Raw genomic sequence first — 11,466 nt, forward strand, 5'->3', positions numbered from 1 at the left:
ATGTACAAGTTACACCTTTTGAATGCAATTACTGAAATAAATTAAGTTTTTCATAATATTCTAATTTACTGGCTTTTACCTGTGTGTGTGTGTGTATATATATATATATATATATATACAAAAACAACATGAAAAGCCCATTCAGATTAGACACCTTTTTCTCTCCAATTTCTCACCAGTAGTGAAGTCAGCTGCGAGTCACATGACTGACTTGCTGATCTCACTGAGCATGCCCAGACGCCCTCAGTGTTGTCAGGCAAAATATAAGAGATCTGCGCTAGATAAACACTCAGACTCTCACGCGCGCACCAGCTGGCGCGCTTGCAGGCGCGCACATCACGCATCTGGAAACAGACAGCAGCGATCGTTATATTTCCGCTGCGGTATATTTTAATGCTTTTTTTTTAATCTGTCATTTTAGTGGAAAAGCCAGCTTCTGACAGAGGAATAGAAGGAGAGAGAGAGAGGAGCAGGTGTGCCCTTTAAGAGGGAAGGAGCAGCTGAAGCAAGGGCAGCATCCCTGTCTACATCCTCTGTGGAGGTAAGTGTTGATGGATGAAAAGGGGTAAAGCCGACTGAGCGCATCTATGTTTGGGTTAAACCTTTTTCTAAAAAGAAAGATGGCAGTGAATGTATGCATGTGTATGTTTGTTTATGTAGGTGCGCACTGTCATAGGGTGGGTGGGCTCATTTTGTCACTATTGGTATGTGAGACGACAGAGGCCAAGGAAATGGCAGGGAGTGTGGGGGTGAGTGGGACTGAGATGTAAATGCGAGGAGCAGGCTTCGGGACATGGGAGCTGAGAATGGAGCCTGGCAGGGTTAGACTGCATGGAAAGAAAGGATCAGATGAGCGCACTCTACCAAAACAAGATTATTTTAGCTCTTTTTTTTTTGGTGATCAGTAGAATGTAAGAAAATTGGAAAAATACTCCCTTTTGTTATTGTTACTGACCTAAATACAACATGACATCACTGCTTTTCCCTTATGTTAGTATCCTGATCTGCAGTGCCAGTCTGTGTTTTTGTTCAGTCTTTCTTCACACACTTTTTGTTCCTATACTGTAGACAGTTTATTCTGCAATCTTATTATGCCTTCCATATAACAAGCAAAAATCTTCATTTTGATGCTCAGGGACAGATTTAGGAAGATGTGGGCTCTTAGATGGACTCAGTTTGGGTACCCTGTCCACAGAAGCATCTTTTATGAATACAAATTAGAGTAAACTGGTGTTTAGGTACATCACCTTCAAGTCCCATAGAAGCATTTATAGCCTCCTTTGCATACCTGTACCTGGCAGTAAAGCATGTTCTACCTGCTTTTATAATAAACACTTGAAGGTATTTTCCATATGCTGTTCATAGTCCAATTTAAATAAATGTGGTTGTATGACTTTAGGGGATACTATCCACCAGCATGGGGCTAATCTCATTTTGGTTTGGTCAGGGGTCATAATGTTTTAAATATTATTTAATTCCAAATCATGGATCAGACCCAAAATTAAAAGGAAGGCTTTGTGATACCAAGTTTTCAGAAAATACAATCAAATTAAATTATGTATAAGAATAGTATTTTAACGACTTATCTTCATATTTCATGATAATGCTTCATGACACAGAGAAAATGTTTGATTCTACAGTTTGTTTTAGGCTACCTAATGGAAGAGGAAATAGAGACAAAATATCAGCATGTAGGTTAATGAATTGACAGTAAGTTGCTAGGATTTTGCCCAGGCTTGAGGGTTTGATCATCGATGGAAATGTGATCCCATCAAATAGTTAGAATAGTTTGGTGTTAACACAGAAATCCTCCCATCCATTATGGGCTTAGAGTTGTTATTGTTTTCTTTTTTCATGCCGTCATAAAATAGCTTTGGAGAAATATCCATCAATTAAAAGTACAAGTACACAAGAAAGCCCTAAATGTCAGGGTTGCCAATTACTGCCCCATTAACATCTCCTGGATGATGCAGTTTCCAGCATTAAAGCTAACAAGTTAACTAGTTGATTAGTTGATTATTCTCCCATTTTAATAGAATATGGCAACTTGAGCTTGAATGTTGTCTCATTAAGGCAATGATAATAAAAGTGTCAAAAATCGCTACATATAGTCAGAGGTCCCTAAAAGCAATTGCTTTTCTGGAGAAAAAATGTAAACATTTTTTAAATACAGTAGTTAAATTATGATTGGTTTTGGGAAGATAGTCATTAAAATTAAGAACATATTTGAGTTATTAAGACAGAACATACCGGTAGGTTAAAACTTTGTTATTTCTAAACAATGCAAAAAAATGTCCATTCCCATACAGTGTTTTTTTTTTTTTTTAGCATTTAACTTGTCTTAAATGTAATATATGCAATTTTTGTCCTTGTATAGGCCTACTAAAAAAACAAGTAAAACTATAAATATTTGATCAATATTATACTATACCAACAAGCTCTAGAAACAATTAGTTATTTGAATGTCAGAGTCGTTTTATTTATCATTCTTGCCGTGATATTAGTGTACATGCTTATAAAAATATAAGCAAACCTATTGTTTTTTGGTAATAATAGACTAGAATCCTGGAAATGATCTAAACAAAGAAGTGGAAACATCCAGGGTACTGAACGTACAGCACATATCTCCCACACACTTTCTCTCAACGGTGATTAATGCTACTCTGAAAGAAGGCAGAGATGGCTGTTGCTAGGATACATGGCAAGGTGAAGTGCAGGCGATTTAAACAAAAAAGAGGAGGAGGGCACCATTGACTGTGCATGGCATCACTTGCAGTAGACTCTGTTGCATGTTTTCTTTCTCAATTGATTATCTGTTTTTGTTGTCTAATTTTTCCAGGGTTGTGTCATTCAGAGAAGTGAGAGAAAGGACAGGCGGTCAGACAAAGCCCTGCTTTTTCTTTTCCATTCCTACTTCTTTCATCAGGAGATAGGCTGCAATGGTCGGCAGCAATCAGTATCCCAAACCTGTCTGAGAGAGCCCTATGAACTGCCGATCCAATGGTAAGTCAGCTGGGATCCTATTGGTGTGTGTAAACAATGAGTCTAATAAAGCCATGTCACACAGTCCTCACTTTAACCAACATTAAGATAACTTAACTAAAAAAAGCTATGATGTTGCAACAGAATATCTGACATTTTTTGACATTAAGATTATTTTAGATTTATTTCAAGATGAAAATATTGCTGTTTTTAGCTGAAACTGTCATTTTTGACTCTTACCTTTTCATGTTTGTCCTTCTCAGCTAGGTATTCTTATGAGGGTAGATGTCAATGGATGTTCTGTTTTTTCCTTTTTTAGATGCTTTATAAAAGCTGTGTTTTGAAGCCCGGAAAGAAGGCTAAATAGGGAGATGAAAGGATGTTACGTAGTGGCTGTATTTTCTTTTCTCTCTAATGGTGTTTTCACAATGCGTGGGCCCACAGGACATCAAAGGCCAGTGTTGGACAGACGAGGAGTCAGATGGGGAGAACGAATCTGAACAGTTCCTATATGGAATCCAGGTAGAGAAGGTTAAAGTATCTTCTTAGGATGTTTTTTTTTTTTTTTTTTTTNTATATATATATATATATATATACAAAAACAACATGAAAAGCCCATTCAGATTAGACACCTTTTTCTCTCCAATTTCTCACCAGTAGTGAAGTCAGCTGCGAGTCACATGACTGACTTGCTGATCTCACTGAGCATGCCCAGACGCCCTCAGTGTTGTCAGGCAAAATATAAGAGATCTGCGCTAGATAAACACTCAGACTCTCACGCGCGCACCAGCTGGCGCGCTTGCAGGCGCGCACATCACGCATCTGGAAACAGACAGCAGCGATCGTTATATTTCCGCTGCGGTATATTTTAATGCTTTTTTTTTAATCTGTCATTTTAGTGGAAAAGCCAGCTTCTGACAGAGGAATAGAAGGAGAGAGAGAGAGGAGCAGGTGTGCCCTTTAAGAGGGAAGGAGCAGCTGAAGCAAGGGCAGCATCCCTGTCTACATCCTCTGTGGAGGTAAGTGTTGATGGATGAAAGGGGGTAAAGCCGACTGAGCGCATCTATGTTTGGGTTAAACCTTTTTCTAAAAAGAAAGATGGCAGTGAATGTATGCATGTGTATGTTTGTTTATGTAGGTGCGCACTGTCATAGGGTGGGTGGGCTCATTTTGTCACTATTGGTATGTGAGACGACAGAGGCCAAGGAAATGGCAGGGAGTGTGGGGGTGAGTGGGACTGAGATGTAAATGCGAGGAGCAGGCTTCGGGACATGGGAGCTGAGAATGGAGCCTGGCAGGGTTAGACTGCATGGAAAGAAAGGATCAGATGAGCGCACTCTACCAAAACAAGATTATTTTAGCTCTTTTTTTTTTGGTGATCAGTAGAATGTAAGAAAATTGGAAAAATACTCCCTTTTGTTATTGTTACTGACCTAAATACAACATGACATCACTGCTTTTCCCTTATGTTAGTATCCTGATCTGCAGTGCCAGTCTGTGTTTTTGTTCAGTCTTTCTTCACACACTTTTTGTTCCTATACTGTAGACAGTTTATTCTGCAATCTTATTATGTCTTCCATATAACAAGCAAAAATCTTCATTTTGATGCTCAGGGACAGATTTAGGAAGATGTGGGCTCTTAGATGGACTCAGTTTGGGTACCCTGTCCACAGAAGCATCTTTTATGAATACAAATTAGAGTAAACTGGTGTTTAGGTACATCACCTTCAAGTCCCATAGAAGCATTTATAGCCTCCTTTGCATACCTGTACCTGGCAGTAAAGCATGTTCTACCTGCTTTTATAATAAACACTTGAAGGTATTTTCCATATGCTGTTCATAGTCCAATTTAAATAAATGTGGTTGTATGACTTTAGGGGATACTATCCACCAGCATGGGGCTAATCTCATTTTGGTTTGGTCAGGGGTCATAATGTTTTAAATATTATTTAATTCCAAATCATGGATCAGACCCAAAATTAAAAGGAAGGCTTTGTGATACCAAGTTTTCAGAAAATACAATCAAATTAAATTATGTATAAGAATAGTATTTTAACGACTTATCTTCATATTTCATGATAATGCTTCATGACACAGAGAAAATGTTTGATTCTACAGTTTGTTTTAGGCTACCTAATGGAAGAGGAAATAGAGACAAAATATCAGCATGTAGGTTAATGAATTGACAGTAAGTTGCTAGGATTTTGCCCAGGCTTGAGGGTTTGATCATCGATGGAAATGTGATCCCATCAAATAGTTAGAATAGTTTGGTGTTAACACAGAAATCCTCCCATCCATTATGGGCTTAGAGTTGTTATTGTTTTCTTTTTTCATGCCGTCATAAAATAGCTTTGGAGAAATATCCATCAATTAAAAGTACAAGTACACAAGAAAGCCCTAAATGTCAGGGTTGCCAATTACTGCCCCATTAACATCTCCTGGATGATGCAGTTTCCAGCATTAAAGCTAACAAGTTAACTAGTTGATTAGTTGATTATTCTCCCATTTTAATAGAATATGGCAACTTGAGCTTGAATGTTGTCTCATTAAGGCAATGATAAAAGTGTCAAAAATCGCTACATATAGTCAGAGGTCCCTAAAAGCAATTGCTTTTCTGGAGAAAAAATGTAAACATTTTTTAAATACAGTAGTTAAATTATGATTGGTTTTGGGAAGATAGTCATTAAAATTAAGAACATATTTGAGTTATTAAGACAGAACATAGGATAAAACTTTGTTATTTCTAAACAATGCATAAAAAATGTCCATTCCCATACAGTGTTTTTTTTTTTTTTTTATGTCCTTGCCACTGGTTTATCTTTAAAGGAGATAGCAGAAAGTGTCACTCCTCCCGGCCAGTAGATGGTGCACTAGCACTTGTCTGCTCTCATTCCTGTATTCAATTGTACTTTTTTCCAGGCAGTTGCCTGGTGTTGCTGAAACTAATAGCTAGCGTTAGAATTTAACTTACCTGTCAAGGAGGACATTGTTTTATGAGCTCCTTTGCTTCTTTAATACGGGATCTACTCCCAAAGACCTTACTCATATTCATCCTTATTTTGCTTCTTTTATAGTCTGCTTAAATTTGAGAAATATAACAGCAAGAAGAAGCAATTTCTCGGCGTGATCACCGAGCTGATACGATCTGGCAACCCCTAAGCCCCGTCTTGCATGTAAAAGTTATAGGACCTTTAAAGCATTTTTTTTGCAGAGGTCATTATAATAAAAAATGAAAATACATCTTTTCTTAGCTTTTTTTTTTTGCTTTGATCTCTAGTTCCCCCAGATGTTCCAAAGATCTTTCAAATTTGTTCTGTGAACTTTTTTTATTCATCCCATACCTTTAAAATATAATGTATTATTTAAGATTTTTTTCAGAATCTCACAATTTATATGAGAATTTCAAAATGTAACAAGCTAGAGTAATTATAGAAAACTATCACCGTATCTAAACAAACCATTAAACAAAACCATATTTTAAGAGTATTCTTGATTATTAAAACATCATGCTCCAATGATGCTTAAATTATATGAATTTAGTATAACGTAACCGTTATATAGTGATATATGCCTATAAGAGCATTATCATAATAGTCATGGGTATTTTTAAAATTGTTTCATCTAAACCTTTATTCAGATAGGAAAATCTGTCAAGCCTTCTAATTCATTACAAGTTTTAAAGTTAACTATAACATTAAATGTTATTTGTTAATATGAGTTACCGGTAATAAAGATCCAGAATAATCATACATCTATTTTAGCTGTATGTTTAAAGTGATTGCCTGCTTAAAATAAGCTTAAAGTTTGTTATATCTGGATTTTGCTGTGAGGTATTTGGTCAGCAGTAGACTATTTATATGACATACAGATCTACCTATCATTCATACTTTACTTCAGTTTCTACTCAATAGCTGTGGAATATTACAAAAATATAAAAATGTTACAAAATACAAACTAAGAATAGGATCCATATGTATTGTAGGGAGGCACTCTTATAATCAGCTGCCCAGCAATCCACAGAGGAAGGATCATTGTGGTGCTACGTTACTTTATGCCCCATATAACCAGATAAATCTTTGGTATCTCACCAGTTGACTTTAAGAAGAAAGTTAACAGTTTAGAATATTTTATAGATTCTTTGTTTACATGATACCCATAACTGGCTCATGCTGCATGCCTTGTGTGCTGAAACAGATTTAAAATGAGTTGAACAGAAGATCAAATAACTATAAATAAACGATAAAGGAAAAATATTGCATTTAATTTACCTTGATTGTTATAAGTCAGGCCTTTGAATGTTTCTGCATCAACCCCAACAGTGTTTTCACTGCCATTTAGACAATAAGGAGGATTTGGTTATTCTTCCTTTTACTAATGAAAAGTACATTTATGTAGTTCAGAATGCTCTTTGATTAACAGATGCAAGTAACAAACTGCGTAAAGACCCTAAATGTATTGAGTTCCTTGCTAAGTTTATTATGTGCAGGTACTATGCTGGTTCATAACTTTTTTAATGCCTGAATTTTTTTTTTAAGAGTAGAAAAATTCTTTACATGATTGCAGAAAAATGCAATAAAAAGCAGTTATTATCCAAAATAAAGGCTTGACTCAAAGACTACAGGAAAAGATTAGAATAAAAATCTGATTTATACTGTAAACAAAACCAGAAATGGTTTAGTTCTGTTTTTCCAGGTCATAGATCTAGCTTTGCTTAGAAATGTCAGTCCATTTAACTACTGTTGCAGTTCTGTTCATTAAAATATCAACTCAATTCAGTCTATTCATATAGCACCAATTTCCAACACATCTCAAGGCACTTTACAGTGACAATTCAACCTGACCATTCAGTCAGATTCAAAGTTTTCTGTCTAAAGAAACCCTACTGATTCCATCGACTCTTTGACAGCAATCCCTCACACAGAGCATGCATGCACTCAGAGGTAGATTTATTTTAGCACTTCTCTTCAAAGGTGAAGCTTCCTTCATTCATTAGAGTCATATGTCAGTCATGCTAACGTTTTTTAATGATTACAGCTTGAGGCTAATGGAAACATCCAATTGTGTATTTATCTAACACATCCATCTTAACATCACTCTGAAACAGGCAAATACTTTTAAATTCTTCTGATGGAAAAAAAAATATAAGGCGTTTAATCTGGATATCAACAAATACTAAATTTCAATTTTAAGTGACCTCCCACTAAAGATCACCTTTCTTCTTCACATCATATTTTGTAGTGCAGACATTACTGAATACATTTCCAGTGTCATCATAGTTACATCATCTTTATCTTATTAAGTTTTTTTTCTCTACTTTGATATGAGATCCTAATCTGAGAGTTTTCTATTTTACTGTTATCTTTCAAGTCTTTTGGTTAAACTTTTAATCCAGTAAAGCTCATTTCAGCAAAGTCTAAGTACATGAAAGCAGTGCAGCTTAGATAAGGATGATACTTTACTGCACACCCTGAGCTATGACACGGAGAGTTTGACTTTATGACACCAGAAACAAGCTTAAAAGACTTTGTGATCATTATCCAAAAAAAGATTTATTAAAAAATCAATAACCTAATATTCCAATGGAAACCAAAATTTCCTGACTACACACTTTAAAAGCAATGCAGGGAGTAGTTTATTTTCTTTTTTATCCTGTTCAGTAACACAAATTAAGAAATGGATTTGAAGTAATGGCAACTGTTGCGTTTAGTTGTATAATTCTCATAATATTCAGTTTTATGCTAAATAAACAATCTGGATCTTGCTGTTTTTGAGTCTGTATTGTCTTGTAAATCTAAGAGTAGCTCTTGAAACTTTTACAAGTTTGTCAGCTTATAATTGTGTACATCAATGGGTTTCAATATGTATTACTGGGATCTATAATGATAGAGCAACTCAAAGTAACATACTTTTGTTATTTGAATGGACAGTGATGTCTGGTTTGATACAAATACACAGATGTATGCTGTGCATTTGCTTTCAGCCACATGAGTTCATATTAATGCAGCCATCTTGTCGTGCAGTCATAGCTGCAAATTTCTCTGCAAAAAAAAACAACTAACGGGCCAATCAACACTTAATATTCAGAACACAAACATGCAATAACAATGAGAACAAGTAAGTACCCAACACCGAGAAAGAAGAGGCCGGATATACAAGGAACTCGATAAAAAGCACCAAAAAAAAAGTAGAATTATACAAACACAAAGTTAAATGCATTAGGATATAGATATTTATTACCTTGACTGGATTTGTGTATTTTTTTGAAGAAAACATGCCCACAGCATATAATTCTACCCATAAGGTGTTTTTCAGTGTTGGTGGATTTTGTTGTTTTGGATTTTGTGTTGGTGGGTGTTTTGAGTTGAGGCAGTTTTAGTCTCATTTGACCAAAAATGTTTGCTGTGTCCCCTATGTGGCTTGCAAATACAGTAGGGGACTGCAAACAGTATAATATTTGGCTTTCTTCTTGTCAGTCTTCTAAATGCTTGATTTATTTACTTTATAATGACTTGCTGCAATCACAACGGATTGTCTTACCTGATATGTGGCTCTCTGCAGTTCCTCCAGATTTCCACATGATCTTTTGTTTCTTTTTCCGATTATACTTCTCCCTTTGCATAGCTTGTCTTATCAGGTAGACATCCATGTTGGGGTAGATTTGCCGCTATGCCCTGCTCCATTTTTTATTTCTTAAGTGATAGATTAATCTGTACTCTGCAAGATATCCAAGATTTTAGATATTGATTCCTGACTTACTTATAGCCGGTCTTTAGGATGCAGCCTGTTCTCTGACCATCCTCAGAGGCCTTTACAAAACAGCTGCATACATGTTAAAATCAAATTACATATATAGAGTTTTTAGTTTGAAAGGCCCTGAATACATATTCACGGAATAGTTTTCTGGCTTTAGTTGCAAGAAATTTTTCAATTTCACAAGCATGTACTTTGAGTTGGTCTATCACAAATATTATATATTTTATTTCAGGTTGTAGTTCGACAAAATATGAAAGAGATGTAGTGGTGGGGATATTTTCTTCAAATGAAAGATATGTGCTTGTATAGTGTTTGATATGTGGTTGTGTGTGTGTGAAAAAAGTCTGGAACTACTGAGCATTCATTCACTGCTATAACTGTGACCAGTGCTGCTTGTTGCAGGGGAGCTGTGCTGCTGATCTGTACCGCCATCCTCAACTAGATGCAGATATTGAGGCTGTGAAAGACATCTACACTGACAGTGCAATCTCAGTCAGGTACAGCACAGATATGCAGAATCATTTGCCTCTTATCTTATAAGCTTAATAAGATTGCAGAAATTCATCTCCCACTATTCAGAAGAAATGGTGGAAGGTTTGACATTAGTTATGACAGATAAACTGTATCTGTTGCTGCATCTCTCTCTGCACAGGGAGTATGGAACTATTGATGACGTGGACATCGATCTTCATATTAACATCAGCTTCTTAGATGTGAGTCAGCAATCTCCTGTAACTGCAAACACCTCCTCTGACTTTTCCCATTACTGTTATATCGTTGACATTTTGTGAAGTAACATATCATTTATAATGCATCTGGTGCTCATAAGATATTTATGCAATGAGAAATGGCCCTAATTAGGCTGCTAACTGTGTGTATTTGTGTGTGTGTCTGATTCAGGAGGAGGTTGCAACAGCCTGGAAAGTTATCAGAACAGAACCCATTATTTTGAGACTGCGTTTTTCTCTTTCTCAGTACCTTGATGGACCAGGTGAGTAAAGATGCCACTGTGAATGTTGGTTTTCTAGCAGATACATTAGGTCATCATGCCCCTTACTGAGTGTGGGAAGTGAGAACAATATGTGTCATACATGTAGGAGATTAAAAAAAAGAGCTTGAATGTCTTTCTGTGGACCTCTTAATGATGTTAGTCATTTTTAATTATTCAGAGCCGTCAGTAGAAGTGTTTCAGCCTTCAAATAAAGAAGGCTTCAGCCTTGGCCTGCAACTTAAAAAGTAAGTGATAAGACTCTATAACCGCCACTGTTCCCAACAACCTCAATAAGTTGTAAAATCATGCTAATTTGCAAAGTTTCTCCCTTAGTTAAATAACATGCTGCTGTCATTTTGCACATCTCTGATGTTGCTGCTATTTTCAAATATCCATTACTGTAGAAATGTCCTGTATATTGGTTATTTATTCTTCCAGGTGCACAGTTTTATATTGTTAAAACACTTTACAGTACAGCATTTTATTTTATCTTCACTAGTATGTTATTCTTATACATTTTTTTCTAGTTTCACATTTGTGTGACCATTTTTTCTGTAATCTTTTTGCCACGATAAACACCAGAATTTCCCCATTGTGTGACAATAAAGGGATTTTCTATTCTATTCTATTCTATTCTATTCTATTCTATTCTATTCTATTCTATTCTAATCTAATCTATTCTACTCTATTTTATAATTTATTCATTTTAGCAGAAAACCTTTCAAAGTATTCATACCTCT

General features: G+C 35.8%; 1 protein-coding gene across 5 annotated transcripts in view; it reads left to right on the forward strand.

Moving 5' to 3' along the window:
- Positions 1–269: 269 nt before the first annotated feature.
- parp6 (poly(ADP-ribose) polymerase family member 6) overlaps positions 270–11,466 on the forward strand; it is a 26,943-nt gene continuing 15,746 nt past the window's right edge. For 3 of the 5 annotated variants that reach the window (XM_015391715.1, XM_015391724.1, XM_015391741.1), the window contains exons 1-7: positions 270–541; positions 2,840–3,003; positions 3,427–3,504; positions 10,123–10,232; positions 10,388–10,448; positions 10,636–10,726; positions 10,905–10,971. In XM_015391715.1, coding sequence (XP_015247201.1) covers positions 3,001–3,003; positions 3,427–3,504; positions 10,123–10,232; positions 10,388–10,448; positions 10,636–10,726; positions 10,905–10,971 — 410 coding nt within the window. In that variant the 5' untranslated portion in view covers positions 270–541; positions 2,840–3,000. The remainder of the gene's footprint in view (positions 542–2,839; positions 3,004–3,426; positions 3,505–10,122; positions 10,233–10,387; positions 10,449–10,635; positions 10,727–10,904; positions 10,972–11,466) is intronic. The other 2 variants (XM_015391732.1, XM_015391749.1) reach the window with 1 other exon arrangement.

This window comes from Cyprinodon variegatus, unplaced genomic scaffold (genome assembly GCF_000732505.1).
Source record: "Cyprinodon variegatus isolate N-32 unplaced genomic scaffold, C_variegatus-1.0 Scaffold22, whole genome shotgun sequence".
NCBI lineage: Eukaryota > Metazoa > Chordata > Actinopteri > Cyprinodontiformes > Cyprinodontidae > Cyprinodon > Cyprinodon variegatus.